The 19,881-nt window shown below is 41.2% G+C and overlaps 1 protein-coding gene across 6 annotated transcripts in view; it reads right to left on the bottom strand.

Annotated features, from left to right (window-relative positions):
- Positions 1-19,881, bottom strand: part of KIDINS220 (kinase D interacting substrate 220) — a 111,892-nt gene that overhangs the window by 88,755 nt on the left and 3,256 nt on the right. For 3 of the 6 annotated variants that reach the window (XM_030884552.2, XM_030884553.2, XM_030884555.2), the window contains exons 2-7: positions 11,342-11,440; positions 10,304-10,402; positions 6,561-6,659; positions 5,480-5,581; positions 1,803-1,901; positions 186-383 (exon numbers count right to left, since the gene is read on the bottom strand). In XM_030884552.2, coding sequence (XP_030740412.1) covers positions 186-383; positions 1,803-1,901; positions 5,480-5,581; positions 6,561-6,659; positions 10,304-10,402; positions 11,342-11,440 — 696 coding nt within the window. The remainder of the gene's footprint in view (positions 1-185; positions 384-1,802; positions 1,902-5,479; positions 5,582-6,560; positions 6,660-10,303; positions 10,403-11,341; positions 11,441-19,881) is intronic. The other 3 variants (XM_004696014.3, XM_030884554.2, XM_030884556.2) reach the window with 1 other exon arrangement.

Genomic DNA, 19,881 nt, shown 5'->3' with positions numbered 1-19,881 from the left:
CCAGTGCATAGCCCTTCAGTTAAAACATCATCTTTTTTTTTTTTTAAACATCATCTTAAAATTAAAAACAAAACCAAAAAAACCCCCGAGATGCCCTGCGTAAGAATCTTAAAAGGCAGCAAGAAGTTAAAGGAATTTTCCATCAACTTCACCATTAGAGAACAAATTTCAAATCGCTAGCCTACCCTGTCCGGAATGTTCACATACGTGCCGGCGTCAAGCAGATCCTGTACAATCTCTGTGTGGCCTTCCTTCGATGCAATCATCAGAGCTGTATTGCCATCCTTATCTGTTAAATTCACATTTGGATTCCTCTTCAAAATCTCTTTTACTGATTGTGTGTAGCCTCCTTTCACTGCTACAATAAGTGCAGTCATTGAATTCTAGAAAAATGTAACGAAAGTCCCACCCAAAATTAGTTTATTCTGAAAAACATGATTTACATGCCAAAATCATAAAACTGTCATTTTCAAATTGGTGATCGTTAATCCAATAACATAGCAATACAAAATAATCAGGTGCATACAAAAAGGGCAACATTTCATTCTGAAGCTACATTCATTCTCTGAAGCCATTAAGGTTCTGAGGGCTTTCAAGTCTTTGAATGACCGTCCGAAAGGGGCTCATGTACAGAGTGAAACCCTTTTACTGAGGTATATAATACATAGTTGACAGGATGACTCAAAATTAAACAATGTATTCTAAATAAAGCAGTCCAAAAGAAGAAGAAGCTGACTCCAATCTAAGTATTTTTTAAAATAAAAATCTATAGGAGAAACTGAAATAAAACAAGAAGCAAACAAACTATTCAGAGATATTTCAAGAAAACTGTTAACATACTCTTGTATCTTTCATAATGATCCAGTTTTCCAAATGTCTTATTTTAAGTGACTCTCTTTAAAAATGCCTACCTTGATCTTGTATCTGTTTTGAGCTCTCTAACAATTTGCATTTGGAAGTATTTCGGTTTGGGATCAGCTCCCCAAACGAATTCACGTAGTGTTTTCCAGCTGCTCAACAAGTCGGTAATCAGGCAGTAATCACAGAGCCGAGTCACCCATGTTTAGCACAAGGGGAAAGCCATGTGTAACCTGCTCTGGTATCCCCGGCACAATCGGCACAGAGCTGGTTACAAAGTTAAACACAGCAAACTCCCTGCCATCGAGTCAACTCCAACCCATCGTGACCCCACAGGACGGAGTGGAATGGTCTCGTGTGTGTTTCTGAGACTGTAACTCTTTGCAGGGGTAGAGAGACTCCTATCTGTCTCAAAGAGCAGGTGGCAGTTTCAAACTGCTGACCTTGTGGTTTGCAGCCCAACTCACAGCCCCTGTGGGTACAGAATGAAGAACTAACCACCTCATTTGCAGCATGTCTAAACCAATTTTGAAGCTTCCTAGATTTTGACAGTTGATTCTGATTTTTATCAGTTGATCAAAGAGGTAAAATAAGTCTAAATCTATTTTTAAGTTATAATGCCATTTTAAAGAAAGGTATTTTATAAAGCATAACTTTTTTAACATTAAGAGCTTTTCAATCAATTGGAAAAGTATTCAATTTATACTAAGATAACAGACAGTAGAATTAATCACAAGCAATGAATTCACTAAAGTATGTATTTGTATATACAATATTGATAATAAAACCTAGTTATCAGGATAGTAGAGAGGCAAGGCTCGTTGTTCTAAGCATCATTTAAGAACTAGAGGGAAATGTTTACATGCATATACTAAAGAAAATCATTTCTCATAAAACCCAAGCCTCTTCTTACTACAAAGGATTCTCATGTGAAAGATACTCACAGCGCCCTCCTGATCCACATCAGCCCCCATGGCCAGCAGGTGCTTGACGCATTCCAGGTGACCCTTGCGTGCTGCCCACACCAAAGGGGTGGTGCCGTACTACACACACAACAAATGAGAAGCAGAGATCATGATCAGAGATCGACCAAAAGAAGCACAGTGTAGACATAATTCGAATAGAAATCACTCTCGGGACCCATAGATACTTGTTTATACCAATTATAGTTTTGTTCTTAGATAAAACATTTTACCATTTCATTTCTGTGTCTAACCACCACATGAATGTCATTTATTCAACTCCCGGTAACTTTTTAAATACATGATAATTTCTCCTTTATAAAGTCATGAAACTCCTAATTTTCAGCTAAGTTCTCATTACTACCCATGGCCTACAGAACAGAATTAAAGTGTATACTCTGACTCTAAACTTAAACAGGAACCATCAGGTGCCGGACACAGCTGTGAGCACCTTACATGGGTTAGTGTATTTAATCCTTACCACAATTTTATAACATTTCCACTGATGAGAAAGAAAACCAGGTCTTGAAACTGGAAACACTACTAACAGGTGGACTGAGACCCACAAACCCAGCAAAGTTGGCTTCTGAGACCGCACCAAATCAGCTCCTATACTTGATGGCATAAAGTCAACGTCAGCCTAGACATTGACTCAAAAGTACCTTTCACAGAAACATGAGTTCAAAGAAAGCAGTACTGTACCTTTGAGGAATCTGACAATCAGTAAGTATATGAATGTTCAGTGATGTTACATGAGATATCTTAAATTGAAATGCGCATTTAATGTCCTACGTCATTCAATATTTTACCCGTAGAATACTTTAGTACTGCAACGAGGCTTAAAATGTCTCTTCAATCCTTTTAGTTTAAGAAATGTTGAGCACATTTTGTCCCTTTTGGCTTTCTACATCGAGGTCTTTGCACATTTCATCACAATACTCCATCTTCTCGATCTGCCCTGCATCCTTTCCTCCCATCACTTTAGCTATTTCAGAGTTGCCTCCATCTGTTGGCTTGCTTTTTATCTTTTTCACTCTTCTTATAGAGCTGACTTTTTTCTTTTCTTAAAAAACTGGACAACACAATATTTCGTTATAATTTATATTCTTTCCTCAGTCCCACATCATTCCTCTTTTTAATGACCTTCTGGTTTCTTCGTATCTGATGTCTCTGATATCATCCTACAATTCTGACGGTCTTTGTTCATGCCTCCTGTGTCAAGTCTATTCTTGAGATGGTATCTACACACTAGCAGGATGTATGGAAGACCAGACCCAATGGCCCTTTGGCTTGACGAACTTGCTTTGATTTTCTCCAGTTCCAACTTGAACTTGCCCACGAACAACTGACAGTTTGTTCCGCTGTCAGCCCCTGGCTGTGTCTCTTCAAAGGATACCGAGCTGCTCCATGCTCAATAGTCCATTTGATTTCTGTGTCATTCCCCAAGATCCGTGTGCATAGTTGTCAATTATGTTGTTAGAAAAAAAAAAAAAAGGTACTTCTGATGAGGAGCTGTTGAAGCAGAACTTTAATCACGTTAGCTCTGATATCAGTTCTATTACAAAAGCCATGTGTTCCAACTTTCACATCCCAAACACCAATACTTATCAATACATCTTAAGGGAATGTTTCATCAATTTCTCACTGCAGTGTGTCATAAAAATAGTCAATGTCTCCATCTTTGACATTCAAGGGGAATGTGCAAATCTGAGTAACAGTTACATTAACTAAACTTCCTCGTAAGCACACAAATAGGAAACTATCAGATCATGTTGTACTTCGGGTTTATCTAGAAATGTTCTTTTTAACAATGAATACAAGGTCATTCGGCTTTACTTTGTTGTTCCTGCCTGCCATAGATCATGATTGTTGGATTTGAAACAGGAAAATTCCAGTTCATTTCAGCTAACTAATGTTTAAGGCACCTATCTCCATGCATTCCATTTCAGCTTCTGTTCTTTTTTTTTTTTTTTTAATTATTGTAGTGAAAAATTTAAAGAACACAAAATTTGCCAATTCAACACTTTTCATGTATGAAATTCCATAAAATTAAGTGTAACAGTCACGTTATCAACCTTCACCAAAATCCATTGCCAAATTTTCCATCCCCATAAACAAAATCCCTACACTACCTGAAAACTCACACACACACACACACACACACACACGCATACCTGTTCCCCTTATTCTAATAATCAGTGTTGTCCTTAGGTGTCATTGATCAGTTCTATGTACAACAGAACAAACACACACTGCCCGGTCTGCACCAGCCTCACAACTGTTCCTACACCTCAGCCCATTGTTGCAGCCAGTGTCCACCTATCTCCTTAAGGGCTTCCTCTCCTTCACTGCCCCTCTCCTCTACTTAGCATGATGTCCTTCTCCAGGGGCCAGTCTCTCCTGACAACACGTCCAAAGTACATAAGACATGGTCTCCCCATCCTCACCTCTAATGAGCACTCTGGCCTTACTTCTTCCAAGACAGACTGCCATGTCCTTTTAGCAGCGGCCAGCACCACAATTCAAGTGCGTCAATTCTTCTTTGTTCTTCTTTATGCAGTGTCCACTTTTCACTTGCATATGAGGCAATTAAAATACCAAGGCTTGGGTCAGGCACCCTAGGCCTCAAAGTAACATCCTTGCTTTTCAATACCCTGAAGAGGTCTTGTGCAAATTTACCAAGTGCAATGCATCCTTGGATCTCTTTTAACTGCTGCTTCTCTGAGCATCAATTAAGGACACAAGCAAGACAAAAACCCTTTCTTCAGTGATATTCCACACTGAAGGCTGCAATCCTTGACCTTCATCAGCAAGTGCTTCAAGTCATTAGTAAACTCTAACCTCTATACCTTTACTTATCCTCCAAAGATCCCAAACTCACTGCCATTGAGTCATTTCCAATTCATAGTGACTCTATAGGACAGGGTAAAAATGCCCCTGTGGGTTTCAGAAACTATAGCTCTTTGTTGTACAGAAAACATCATCTTTCTCCTGAGGAACAGCTAGTGGTTTCGAACGGCTGACCTTGCGGTTAGCAGTCCAACATGTAATCACTATGCATTTGTCCTTTTGTGATGGGCTCATCTCAGTCAGCTGAGTGCTTTATCCACAGTTCATCCCTGCTGTGGCATGCATCTGATTTGACTTTCTCCTTACTTCTGAATCAGATTCCCCTGTATGTATAAACTACGGTGTGTCTGTCCACCTTTGAGGCACAGGTAAGTTATGTCTATTTTGTAGTCGTTGTGACTCGTCCTCTGGAGAACACCAGTGGGCCCGGGGTTGTGCAGGCCCCTGCGGTCAAGTCTGTTGGGCAGATACCCAGGACAGGACTCGCCGAGCCACCTGTGAGCTTTGACACTGAACTCTCTGAGCAAACACCACAGCATTGCCCATTTCTGACAACGTCCAGTCTCCCTTGGCTCGCACTTCGTGGCGACATGCTGTCACTACGGGATGTTTATCTCCGTGATAATGATGAATCCAATCTAATATCAGAAAGACAGCAATAGATGCTATGTATAAAGGTATCCTCTGTGAGATGTATGTCTCCATAAAGTACACTAGCATGAATAAATATAAGACACATATGGCCATTTCATAAGATCATATGAAAATGCTTACACACATAGACACATAAGCTGTGTTATCACACCTACCTTATCAGAGCAGTTGACTTTAGCACCATGTTGCAGTAAAAGATGCACTATGTCTGCATGGCCTCTCCCTGCTGCCCAAATGATTGGGTAAACACTGTACTGCTGGGATAGAAAGGCAGGTGGGCAGGGAGAATGGAGGCACAGGGTCAAGGAGGAGAGGCAAGGGAAGAGAGGAAGAGAAAAGAGAAACAGCATCTTTTAGGGTGATGTTTGCAGACGGATTTGCTGAGGAGCATGAATGTCAGAGGGAATAATAGCACAGAATCAAACCACACCAAATACATGGCCATCACATCACCTGCGACTCATGGTGACCTACAGGGCTTCAAGGGCTGTCAATCCTCACGGCCACAGACAGCCTCCTCTTTCTCCCATGGAGCGACGTGTGGGTTTGAACCACTGCAACCTTGTGGTTAACTGCCTAGCGCTTACCATAGAGCCGCTTCTTAACACAAAGTATGTTTTTAAAAACCAGTTAAAAGTTATTCTCTACTTTAGAAACACAAAATACTCAGCAGACCACTCAATTTCAAATAAATATATATTGTGAACACATTTACTTTTATAGATTTAACACATTCTGTGTGATTAGAATAATAAGAGGAAAATGCAATTTTTCCTCTACAGTCCTTTCATTAACTTGAGTAAAACAGCCTAAATATTCAGTCTGACATACTCTTAAGCAAATACTAATGCCTGTATTAACATTTTTCAAAATGTACAGGAAAGTGGTATGCAAATTGACAAATGCTTAGACAAATGTTTTCTTTCGAGTTCAGATTAAAACTGCAGTGTCACATAAAACAGGCTAGATAATTAAGGATTTCAGATTCTCTTTTTGAAATGCTACATGGTTATTTATAGATAACAATAGAGGCTCAAAATACTGCCTCTGTATTGGTAACTTAGCTTGAGAAAATTTCTCATTTCTGTTTTAAAATCACAATCTAATCTAATTATAATCTTTAATAAAACATAAACAGTGTCTATCTACTATGAAGTCTAAAGTATGATTGGGGGTAGATGTTTCCTAAAGACAACCTGCCACTTACATGCAAATGAACTTTTTGGTAGTACTTACCAGACCAGTGACACTTGGATTGGCCCCATGAGAAAGAAGCAAGTCTACTACATCAGTGCGCCCTTTGTAGCATGACCACATGAGCGCTGTCCAGCCTCCCTAAAGAGACAAAGGGAGCGAAATAAAAACTCTGCATCTTCCCCACCGAGGAAGGTCCGCTATAAGTACTCTTCCTAGAACCATAGCTTTATGGAAGCAAAACAAGGAAAATATGAAGGCAGATCTTTCGATCCTACAAATGATTACTCAACTCACAAGTTTGGACTACCTCTGGAAGTCATAATAGGAAATATTTATAATGACCTCCCCCACATTCCTAAAATCTCTTTTCATTGTATCAAATTTTTTCTCTAGAAAAACTTCTAAGGCGTTTGACTTCTCTTCCTTGTATGAGCCCACCCGTTGCCCAGAGAGGGAGTCCGGTGGTCAGACTGCCTCCTGCATTTAAACACAGCCTTTTAAATCTCAGAGCACTCCAGTCTCTCTTGCTAAGTCAATGACCATGACGACTGTGAGTAGAGAAGATAATCTAGTAAGAACCCAGAACATGATGCATCCATTGTCGAAGCTGCAGGAGCAATTTCGTTAGCCATTATGCAAGGCCATTATTATCAAATCATACTAAGGAATAAATGTTTTCAGGTTTTCGTTATTTTTTTAAATTAGTACCTGAGCAAATCTGCGTTTGATTCTGAGACCATACATCACTTTATCTTTCTAATTCTGTTTTTAACAGCTAAACGGGAATTTAAAGATAAATAAAATAAAAACCTCTTGACCTTGCCTGGAAGAGGTAGGACTAGACAGAGAGCAAGCAGGGGTTGGTGAGCAGGGCGGAGGCGGGAGGCTCTGAGGGTCTGATGGTACATGCGCAGCATGAGGGATAGCTGGCATGATGAAGTCCTCCGTAGGCACCTCTCACGGGCACAGAACACTGTACATTTGTCAAAACCCACAGGGATGTGCGACTCACAAGTTTAACTGTATGTAAATTATCAAAAAAACCCAGGCTGTGGAGGAGACACACAATGGGTCATCTATCTAGCTGTATTACACACAATTACTTAGAAGTTAGCCAAAGAAATTTTGGAAAACAATCTTTTTTTACTGGGTATTGTAATGCTAACGATAAAAAAAACAGCTGTATATAAACACTGCATTATTAGATCAATCTGATGCTCACCAAGTATAGGTTAGTGATTCTGAAACGGGGAAAAAGTAAAGAGGACCATTTTATAAAGTCCAATTTATAAATGTAGAAAAATAAGGGAGATAGAAAATTACCATTATAACAACACAGTAACAATTACTGCAGGCAGAACTCATGGATAAATGCTAAAAGGAGTAAGTGAACATGAAGCAAAAGCAGGCTATTTGTATAACTTATTATTAAAATATCTTCCCCTAAATAAACTGTGATTAAAGACATAGTACAATTTCCTAGAGCAGAACTCCAGCACAGATGTTACACCTGAGCCCAGAGAGCCAGGCAGCAGTGCAGTGAATACACAACACAGGCAGCACTCCACAAAGGCCCATCACCACCGGCATCCTTCTCCAAAACGCACCATCTGAACTGAAGCCCGAGAAACTTAACATAAATCCAACCCGAGGGCCATCCTACAAAGATCTGACGAGTATTCTTCAAAAATAGCAAAGATGTTAAAAGTTAAGACTTACACGACTTATTTAGGGCAAATTATAGTATTGGGCATTTCTAACACTTTTTAGTTGGGTCAAGTTTACAGACAGCTTTATTTTCCCCAGAACTTCACCTCACGCTCATAACCACACTTTCATTTGCATAATACCCCCTATGCCAGACGCTATGAGGGAAACACGTAGCCTTGAAACAATGATGTCCAAATTCACAAAACGAAGCAATTGGAGTCAATCATTCTTTAAGACCTAGTGTTTCACAAACACCTTCTTCAGTTTGGTGTCAACTCAAGTTCCTCCGGAGAAAGGATCGCCCTGCGGCATCTTCCTGACCTCAGCCCTCACTCATCTCTTGGCCGTACTTTCCAGATCCAGCAGTCCTCTGAGGTTCGGTTCCCTTCACAGTGACTACTAGGGGACACAAAGCCTTCCATTTCTCCAACTCTGGGAAATTCAAAGGCAAAGGGAAATACCCTTTCAATGTTAAAAGGCTTCGGTGAAGTACTTTGGAGAGACAGGAAGACGTACAGAGAGCCATAAAGTTTGAGGACTCCTAATCCCACATTCATAACGTACTTTCATATTTCTAACTCCCTTGCTAATTCGTACAGCGGAGTGGGACAGGAGAAGGGTTCTGCAGTAAGGCAGACCTGGGTTCAAAACCTCTTCTGATTGCTTCCCGCCTGTGTGACTTTGAGCCAAGATGAACTTTGCCCTGTCTCAGTGTCCGGGACTGTACTCTGAGAACAAAACTTACCCTCAGTACCTGGACTGTTCTGAAGAACAAGGACTATGGTCCAAAACATAGGAGTCTCATATTAATGCAGCTGATAGATTGGGATGGTTCCTTTCACCCCACACTGAGAAGCAAGCAGCCCCCTGCATTGCCCTGCAGCTTCATGCACCAATCAGGTTAGTAGCCACATTTGACTCGCAGGTATCATATTACCTTTTCTGTAGGTTACTGTCATTATTATCTTCTCCTGGCCTACTGTACAGCACTGTGGACTTTTACGCAGTATTTATAAACATTGATTGAAATTTTTAAAAATAAATAGGTAAGATACTGTTTTCAGAATCGCCCTATAAAAATGACCATTTCGTTACTTTGGTTATAAACCTACCAGGATGGAGGTAAAACGACAGTGAATTATTCTACACAATGAAAATACAAGGTGCTGGAACACTGCCATTTCGAAAGCCAGATAACGTGTGCTCTACAGAAGGGGTCTCCGTAAGTAGCACATGTCTTGCACACTCAAGAGGCTAGCTATTTCACAGAATAAATTCATAAGAAATTATTCCCTTTTTTCACCTCTGTACTTTAACCAGGCACTAATTGAAATACGAGCTAAGTGATAATTAAGAATCATATCTCTTATAACTTTTAATGTGCACAGATAGCATGCCTGAATAGAATTACATATTACAAAGGAACTTACAAGTGTGAACCCTGAAAATTGTCACATTAAACAGAAAGAGTTTTTGATCTAAATTACATCCCCCTTAAAAATTTTCTCTAAAAGAAACAGTTTGTTCAAAAGTTCTAAAACACTGATATAGAGCTAAAGAGTAATGAGTTCTTTTTAACAATATTTCAAAATGTTTTACTCTGAAATAAACTTAAGATGATGCCCAGAGATAGTCTAATGCAGGGGTCCTCAAACTTCTTAAACTTTAAAAGGGGGCCAGTTCCCTGTCTCTCAGACCCATTGGAAGGCCGACTATAATTTAAAAAAAAAACTATGAACAAATTCCTATGCACACTGCACACATCTTATTTTGAAGTAAAAAAATAAATGGGGCAAAAACACCCGGTGGGCTGGATAAATGTCCTCGGTGGGCCACATGTGGCCCCCGGGCCATAGTTTGAGGACGCCTGGTCTAAAGGACACATGACAGGACCTTGATGCGAAAACCTTCCTTCAAGCCTCTCACTGCCCAGTCCCACATCCTAAACACACCACCTTACACATCAAAGTATGTTATCACCTCACACGTTAGCACAGGAGTCTACACACATCTATTACTGCTAGCTTGATCTCGGCTAACTAGTAGGGCAGCATAATGACTGACAGACATACCATATCTCGGTGCTCCAAATTAGCCCCACAATTAAGAAGTTCCTCCACGATGTGCACATGTCCTTCTTTAGCAGCTGACATAAGTGCTGTCCAGTTATCCTGCAACACATGCACAAAAACATGACCACTGCAAAGCCAAACAGCTCACTCCAAAGTGGGGAAGGGAAGTTTATTTACATTTACATACCAGGTGATCATACCAAGTGGACATGACGTGACCCACCCTGCACTCCTCTAGAATATCACGACAGCACAAGTCCGACAGGCACTGGCACTTCTCTCCAGATGTGTGCTACTACTAATAGTGCAGGATGGGGTCACACTGCTTGGTCAGTCTTTCCAAAGGCTGTCCAATCACATATTGCATTATTTTTAAAAATGTCTATTACAACCTTAAATCTAATGCTTATGGCTAGCATCAGCAGCCCAAGTTAAAATTACAGAGCCTATAATCAGGTTTAAGAGCACATTCAGAGGTTATTAAACCACAATGATCCCATACGATGAGATAAAGAAAACCAGTGGGTCTACCTCTGGCTTTTAAATAAAGAACACTGGTACCAAACCCTCTTTTTTTTTTCATGAATGTAATTTATAATTTAATTTAAATTATCACACAATTAAAAATAATAGGTGTAAGCATGTGATTATTTTTAAATGCCTGGAAATTAGAAAAACGAGAGGAAATGCATGCATTTTAGAACAGCAATTTATCACTCAGAGGTGATATCAGAAGGGAATGTATCTTTCTGCGTATTGTCATATATGATGTCTACAATAAGTCACCCTCACGGAGAGGTACTTAATAACAGGACTCATCAATGTTCTCTAGGAAGGTAGGTAAGTGTCCGAAACGTAGAGAGCCGGGACCCTGCGTGACAAGTCAACCTTTCGCTCCTGTATTAACCTCTTTTAAAAATGGACTTAGCTACACTGAGACATATCTGAAAGTATCATCTATTAAGTATTACTTTAGAAAAAGAAACAACAAAGCTCAGGAGAAGGACAAGAGGACAGAAAAGGGCATGATGATGATACCAGATCCTCCAGGTTGCAGTTTGCGCCATTCTTGATCAGCTCTTTCACAATCTCCAGGTTGCCTTGCTCGGCCGCTATCATCAGTGGGGTCTGGCCGCACTAAACACAAGCAGCACATAAGGGAAATGCGTCAAGAGGCTGGGCTTTCACAGGAGCGTCACAGTTAAACACGCCCACCACGCCTGCACAGTCAGAAAGGAACGCCAAGCACTGGCTGTGGTTAATTTAGAATTAAATAATTAATTTTGAAACAGTTTTGAAACCTTAGTGTTCGTACCAATAGTAAAGAAGTCAAAGAGAAAACTCGACGGAACTTTTCCTGGTACAGTATTTATTTGTGGGGCTGCAATTTTCATTCAAAATAAGTCACCAAATATAACAGTAGTCCCTGGAAAGTCATTTCAGCAACGCACGTAAAAATCTCAGCACACCAATGGCAGTGCACTTCCCTAACAGGTAAGACACGATGTGCAGTGTGATTTTAACTGACTGTGTGGCAGCAATGACAACACAGATGCTACCTTACACGCACACAGCCTAGAAGTCATCCCTTAGAACCTCAATCGATACAACTCAAAGTCCCACTTGTTAGGTTAGGATTTCCAGGAGCTCAGAGCCAGGAAGCCCTCAGCCCTGGAGGCGGTGGGGCAGGTCCCCGAGAACCCCGAATGTAGAACTAAGGTTCTCTCTCAGGCTCTCAGTGTACCATGACATGAGGCCCAATCAGATATTCAAACGCACCAACTGGCTCTTTGTACACCAGTGTGAGGGGGCATCTATGTCTGTTGGTTTTCTTTTAAATACCAATTTGACCACATCATTCCTCTCCTTAAAACTGTTCAGAGATTTTTCAGGGCTGTTTTGGGTAAGAACCAAAATGTTGCCTATGGCTACAAGGTTCTGAGCCCAGTGGGGAGACCACGGGGTCTCTCTCTCTCTCCCCTTCATGAGTGTCCTTCCCTCGCCACTAATGTGCCACAGGCCTGTTCTCACATGCTCCATCCAGTTCGTGACCGCCCACACTCCAAGCTTTCTCCTTCACTGACCCTACAAGCTTCCTTTACCTCATTCCTCTTTGTTTGCCAGTATCCGCTCACTTGGGAAATTAACTGATCACTGTCTCGTTCCCCTACCAGCTCCAACTCCAGAGGCCGGAGAGCCCACCTGCTCGGATGTGTTTAACTCCACAGCTCCACTGTGGGGCAGCAGTTGCCACACAGGGACTCAAGCAATTGGTAAGCAAACATCTGCTCAAAAAACAAATGGTTACCAAAGCCTTAAAGAATTAAAATGTCAAATACAAAAGCAAATAAATTATTATAATTAGCAAAAAAATGATGGATATTTTAAATGTAAAAAGAACCCAAGTAAAGTGTTGAACACAAATACTGTTTTAAATAAAGCACAAAGCTAATCACATTAAATGCAGACCCTTGTATGGAACAACAGACAGTAAATTACAGTCACATGTCATTTACTCATGTCATTAAGGAGTGAGGTATTACACATGGAGTACTACGCGTACACAGGTGGACAAGTTTATCCCTTACGCATTAAATTTGATTATAACTTTCAGACAACCATCACTGTGAAAGGCAATGCACACACTGCGACTTTCTGAAACAAATTACTTTAAACATTATGTTTATGATTCTGAGTCACGGCTATGAGCATTCATTCCTGCACCCGCACGCCTCTCTGTCGGCTCTCCCCTCTGCTGGCACCCCTTCTAGCCTACTGCGGTACAGCACGGAGCAAGGCCATCAGTCTGATACATAGTGTGGCCAATAAATTCTGAATCCATAGCCCTGAGGATACATGAGTTTTACGACAGAACTTTCAAAAGAAGAATTCCAAACACTCAAGAGGACTTTTCTGTTAAGTACATTTCAGAGAGTCCACACAGCCAAAACTGACCACTGAATTGCTCTTTCTGGAGTAGACTGAAAAAAAATACCTCATTATTACCTACGCAGAAAAAAGAAAGTGGTCCACACTTGATTAACTAGAAACTAGTCGAATAAAGCACTTATGTAGCCATCATTTTCCCCTGCGAAAACTTTTGCCTACTTGCCATCTGGGAGTTGCCATTTGGTTAGGAGGTGGCAAAGTGCCCCGCTAGCGTTGAGGACTGTCCACTTGCAGCTAGATGCCATCAGGTGCCACAGCCAATGACAACATGCAGGGCTTCCCAGAGAGCGCTGTCAGGGGACGACTCAGAGGCCTATTCTTTTCTCCCTTGGGGGCCTCTCATGCAGTTACCACACCGGGGCCGTTATCTACACAGCTGACATGCGCTCACAGGCAGTCAATGATGAGTGGCCAATAGGAAGGAGCTTGGGTCATCAGGATATTAAGAGACACTGCTATGTGTTAAATAAAAATCAATGGTTGTTCTCATCAGGTGAAAACCTTTCTGAGACTAAATCAAGAAAGCCCACATGTGCCAGGCCAACCTGAACAGCAACAAGGAGCTATTCCACATATGCTACGGGAGGCACATTGCTAGAAAAATGACTTGACACTGGGGGTGTTTCCAATAAGCAAGGCTACTTTTAAAACGAATGTCAGAAAGGCCATTGCTTTGAAGACACCTCCGTCAATAAAGACTATCCCTATGAGCCAATCAGTGTAGACTTCTCCCTGAAGTCTCCTACAGGCCCCGACGAACCCTGCCCTCCCACTGCTTTCCAATTCTCCAACACCACTCATCAAAGTGACTCAACTCTAATTCTGCTTCCAACACCACCACTCCAGCTTTGGAATGGCTCCTCTTGCTTGTCCTGTGAGAAAAATAAAATCTTTACTGTGTCTAAGCCACTAAGGGGGCCTATTCCTACTTGAAGTTTGAAGCAAATCTTAATTGATATTTTTTTTACAGCTGCACTATCAAAAAATGCAAATACTTTTCGGGAAGAGTTACCATGAAGTTTAATAGATCCCCAAAAGTTAAAGGGTAGTTACTTTATAAGTCAGGCCCTGTTTACTCTACTTAGACACTAAAGTTGGAGGGACAGTGATAGCCCAAACACTGCTCTACTTACAAATGAAAGAAAGAAGAGAAACCCACATGGCTTTTATGTTTCTTTCCAAGTTAAATTTCCTCAGAAGTTATCAGTCAAAACACTAAAACAAAAGACCCTGAGAAGCTACTTTACCCCCAACCTTCACAACAGCCATAATCAAACAATCCCAGGTAGCTTCAAATTGCATACTAAAATTGATACAACATTAAACTAGATGCAATAATTTAATTATATTCACGTAGTGCCATTGCATGCATGGTGCTAAGTTAGGTCCTTTACCAAACATGCTGCATTCTTCATGGCAATAAAATTAATTGTTCTGGTGGCGTACTGGTTACACACTGGGCTGTGATCCACATGGCCGGCAGTTCAAAACCAACAGTAGGTCCACAGGAGAAAGACAGGGCTTTCTACTCCCGTTCACAGTACTGCCTCAGAACGCACAGGAGGTCCCTCTAAGTCCGCACTAACATTGGAGAGTTTGAGATGCTTATCAATGTGATGTTCTCTCTCCAAGTGAAGGTATTTTCTGTGTTTCCTAAGAAATGGTCAATGAAGTGAAATTAAATCTTTTAATGTACTAAAAAAATTCAATTATTATTCCAAATATTCCAACTCATAAAATGACTACTTTTATAACTACTCTATAATAGTGGCTCTGTTTCCAATTATAATTTTTCCTTATCTATAAACAATTCCGTAGAAGGCCTGGTGGAACGGTGGGTTATGCTCCGGGCTGCTAATTACAAAATCAGCAGATCAAGCTCACAAGCCACTCCACAGGAGGAAGAGGAGGCTCTCTGCTTCTGTAAAGACTTACAACATCAGAGACTCACAGGTCCTGTTCTATAGGATCACTGTGAGTTGGAACTGATGCGATGGCAGTGAGTTCCAACCTTTTTTTTTTTTTACTATTCATAATGATAGAGGGGTAGAATGATGTTACCCCTTGATATGGTAGTTACATGATCTGATGTCAATTTGGGACTTGACAGGATTTAGAGTGAAGGGGTGGAGTCCACTCGGTCAGTCGGGTCATACCCAATGAGGCCTCTGTGTGGGCATGGACACACAGGGAACTCCTGTATTTCTTCCTTCCAGGCAGAAGACCCACCCTCTTTCGGGATTCTGGGAACTCCTGTATTTCCTCCTACCAGGCAGAAGACCCACCCTCTTTTGGCTCACTCCCTTGGAGATGTTTTACTGACCAGAAGACACATGGTGCCTGGGAGCTGGAGAAGCCACATGGACCTTCCCTGATGCAAACAGGCCTTGGGAGCCAGAGGAGCCACGTAGAGACCCTGCCACCACTGGATCCACAAAACTTCCAACCCACTGGCCTGTGATCCTCCTGCATGCGTCATCATTCCATGTACTCTGTGAGTCTGAAGAGGACTTTATAGATTGGTATCAGACATATGGGCTAATATTGGACTTATGGACTTGATCTGAAGTGGGCTGGGACATTTTCTCAATATTCACTTGTTCTTGTATATAAATAAACCTCTTTCTTATATACATGAGTGTCTATGAATTTGTTTCTAGTTTACCCAAACTAACACACCCAATATCCACTGCTGTCAACTCAATTCCAACTCAGTGGCCCTACAGGCCAACATAGAACTGCCCCATAGGTTTCAGAGGCAGTAAGTCTTTCTGGAACCAAACTTTCTCTTCTTTCTCTCTGAAGCAGATAGTGGGTTCACACTGTTAGCAACGTAATTCCTAACCTGCTGTGCCACCAGGGCTCCTTATAATGATGTGAACTGACCACAACATATGTTGTTCAATTCTAAAGCCACTGCAAATATAAACATTACCTTTTGATACATTTCATTCTGAAGACTCAAAAAAAGACAGCAGAATAGAAATAAACTGTAGTTTTTTTGAAGTCAAACAGAGCAGGTTCATATGTAAATTAAACCAGGTAATATCTTAGATAGGAATTGAATAGGTTACCTATAATTCAAGATAAATACCAGTAATATTCCCTATAAAGCTATTTAGTCAATTAAATGAGCTAAACTATACAAATACTTAGCATAGTCCATTAAAGTATAAAAAAAAAAACATCAGTTATAGGAAGGTTCATCCAAGTACATGGAGATTCAGGTTATATGTATATCTGCACATATATGTTCACGTTAGTATGTGCTGCATATATATAATAAAGCACACAGGGACACAGCTATGGAGATTTCCTTGACACATATCCAAACTAACAGGACTGATTTACTGGGTTAGAAAATTTAAACCAGTCTCTGGAATAACTTAGTCAATTAAAGTAATATCACTCACAACATAACATGCTACATGCTAGTTTAGAAGTAGCATCTGATAAATACAGGCACGTACATATGTAAATATATTTATATACAATGATAGGGAAATAGATCTATGTACATATATTTATATGTTAAGTATTAAGGTAACAGACAGACATTGGGCCTCTACTCAAGTCCTCCACCAATGCAATACTTTGTTCTAATAACCTGGCATTCTGTGATGCTCACCTTCCTGATAAGATCGCTGAAGACAAAATGGGTGCATAAGTAAATGTGGTAAAGAAAGCTGATGGTGCCCAGCTATTAAAAGATAAAACACCTGGGGTTTTAAAGGCTTGAAGATATATAAGCGGGGCCATGTAGCTGAGAAGCGAAAAAGTCCACATGAAAAGTACACCAGCCTATGTGACCATGAGGTGTCGATGGGATCAGGTATCAGGCATCAAAAGACCCAGAACAGAGGGTGGAGGGAGGTTGGGGTAGAAAGGAGGAACCGATTACAGCGATCTACATATAACCTCCTCCCTGGGGGATGGACAACAGAAAAGTGGGTGAAGAGAGACACCGGACAGTGTATGATATGACAAAATAATAATTTATAAATTATCAAGGGTTCATGAGGGAAGGGGGAGCAGGGGGGGGGGGGATGAAGAGCTGGTGCCAGGGGCTTACGTGGAGAGCAAATTCTTTGAGAACGATGAGGGTAACGAATGTACAAATGTGCTTTACACAATTGATGTATGTGTGGATTGTGATAAGAGTTGTATGAGCCCCCAGTAAAATGATAAAAAAAGACCCAGAGCAAACAATCATATCAATGCAAACAAGGGGAAAGGCAGCAAAGTGGAGACCCAAAGCCCATCTGTAGACAATTGGACATCCCCTCACAGAAGGGTCACAAGGAAGGGATGAGCCAGCCAGGATGCAGTCCAGCAACGATGAAACATACAACTTTCCTCTAGTTTTTTTAATGCACCCTTATGCCCTCCCCACCAACTATCATGACCCCAGTTCTACCTTACAAATCTGGCTACACTGGAGCATATACACTGGTACAGATAAGAGCTCGAAACACATGGAATTCAGAACAGATAACCCCCTCAAGCCCAATAATGAGAGTAGCTATACCATGAGGGTAGGGGGAAGGTGGAGGGAGAAAGGGGGAACCAATCACAATGGGTGACGGGTAACCACCACCACACCCAGCAGGAAGAACAACAGAAAAGTGGATGAAGGGAGTCAGTGGTTGGTGTAAGTTAAGAAAATAGTAAGAATTTATAAATTACCACGAGTTCCTCGTGGATTGGCAGATTCAATATAGTAAAGATGTCAATTCTGCCAAGGCACTATATAAGTTCAATGGTATCCCGACAGGAATACCACCATTCTTCTTCAATGAAGTGGAAAAACTGATTACCAACTTCATATGGAGGGGGAAGAAGCCCAGAATTAGCAGAGAATACCTCAAGAAGGACAAAGTGGGAGGGCTTGCTCTACCTGACTTTAGCACTTACCATACAGCCACAGTAGTCCAAACAGTGTGGTATTGGTATAACGACAGATATTCAGACCCATGGAAAAGAGCTGAAGACCCAGAATAAAAACATCAGCACACAGGCAATTGATATTTGATAAAGGCCCCAAAAATATTAAATGGGAAGCAGATGCCCTCTTCAATAAATGGTGCTGGAAAAAATGGATATCTAACTGCAAAAAATATGAAGCAAGACCCTAACCTCACTCCATGCACAAGAAAAAACTCAAGGTGGATCACAGACCTTGAGATAAAACCCCAAACAATTAGGGGCATTAATGAGGGAATTAGGATAAACCTGAGAACCCTGGCACAGGGAATACATAGGCTATCAGAAATAAAGAAGGCTACAAATACAGAGGAGTCACAAATAGACAAGTGGGATATACTGAAGACAAGTCACCTGTGTACATCGAAAGAATTCACCAAGAGAGTAATAAGAGAGCCCACCGACTGGGAAAACATCTTTAGCAATGACACATCAGACAAAGGCCTCATTACTAAGATCTACAATACTCTGCAAGCTTACAATAAGAGAAAAACTAACTGCCCACTAAGGAGGTGGGCAAAGTACCTGAACAGAAGTTTCACAGAGTCTGAAATCCGAATGGCCAATAAACATGAGAAAATATTCCCAATCTTTAGCCATAAGAGAAATGCAAATTAAAACAACTATGAGATACAACCTAACACCCTCAAAGATAACTGAATTCAAAAAATCAGAAAGCAATAAGTGGTGGAGGGGCTGTGGTGAGATAGGAACTCTCATCCACTGCTGGTGGACCTGCAGGTATGTACAGCCACTATGGAAATCAATTTGGCAATTTCTAAAACAGATGGAAATTGAGCTACCACACGACCCAGCAATCCTCCTACTGGGCATATATTCAGAAGAGGCAAGAAACAAACCACAGCCAGACATTTGTGCTCCAATGTTCATTGCGGCACAGTTCACAATCGCAAGGAGTTGGAACACAATCCAAATTTCCATCAGCAGACGAATGGATTACAAAACTATGGAACATGCATACAATGGAGTACTATGCGCCACTAAAAAGTAGTGATGAACGCATGAAGCATCGCCAAATGGGAAGAACTGGAGGAAATTATGCTAAGTGAAGTAAGCAAAGCACAAAAGGACAAGTACAGCATGAGTCCGCTGAGGTATGTCTATAAAAAAAAGAAAAGAAAAATGCAAAAGGGGCACAGGGAAAAAGCTACTGTATACAAACACTCCAGGGGTAAGGTTCAGGTAGTATGGCAGGGGCCAGACCAAATCCAGGGATATATGGGGTAGCCAACTAAAAAGGGGGTGGGGGTGGGGGGGAAGAAATGGGTAGCAGGGCAACAGAGCACAAGGGTAATGTAACCAAAGGCGGCAGAGGGAAAAAGCTACTGTATACAAACATTCCTGGGGTGAGGACCAGGTAATATGGCAGAGGCCAGACCAAATCCAGGGATATATGTGGTAGCCAACTAAAAAGGGGGTGGGGGTGGGGGGGAAGAAATGGGTAGCAGGGCAACAGAGCACAAGGGTAATGTAACCAAGACAAATTACTGAAACCCAAATGAAAGCTGAGCATGATAGTGGGGCAAGAGGAAAGTAAAAGGAAATAGAGGAAGGAACTAGGAGGCAAAGGGTATTTATAAAGGTCTAAATAAAGGCAAGTACATATGTAAATATATTTATATATG

Source organism: Echinops telfairi, unplaced genomic scaffold (assembly GCF_000313985.2).
Source record: "Echinops telfairi isolate 266 unplaced genomic scaffold, ASM31398v2 ScPeMD7_9;HRSCAF=40, whole genome shotgun sequence".
NCBI classification, from domain to species: domain Eukaryota; kingdom Metazoa; phylum Chordata; class Mammalia; order Afrosoricida; family Tenrecidae; genus Echinops; species Echinops telfairi.
Note: the sequence above shows the minus strand (reverse complement) of the source record. Positions and strands in the feature narration are given on the sequence as shown.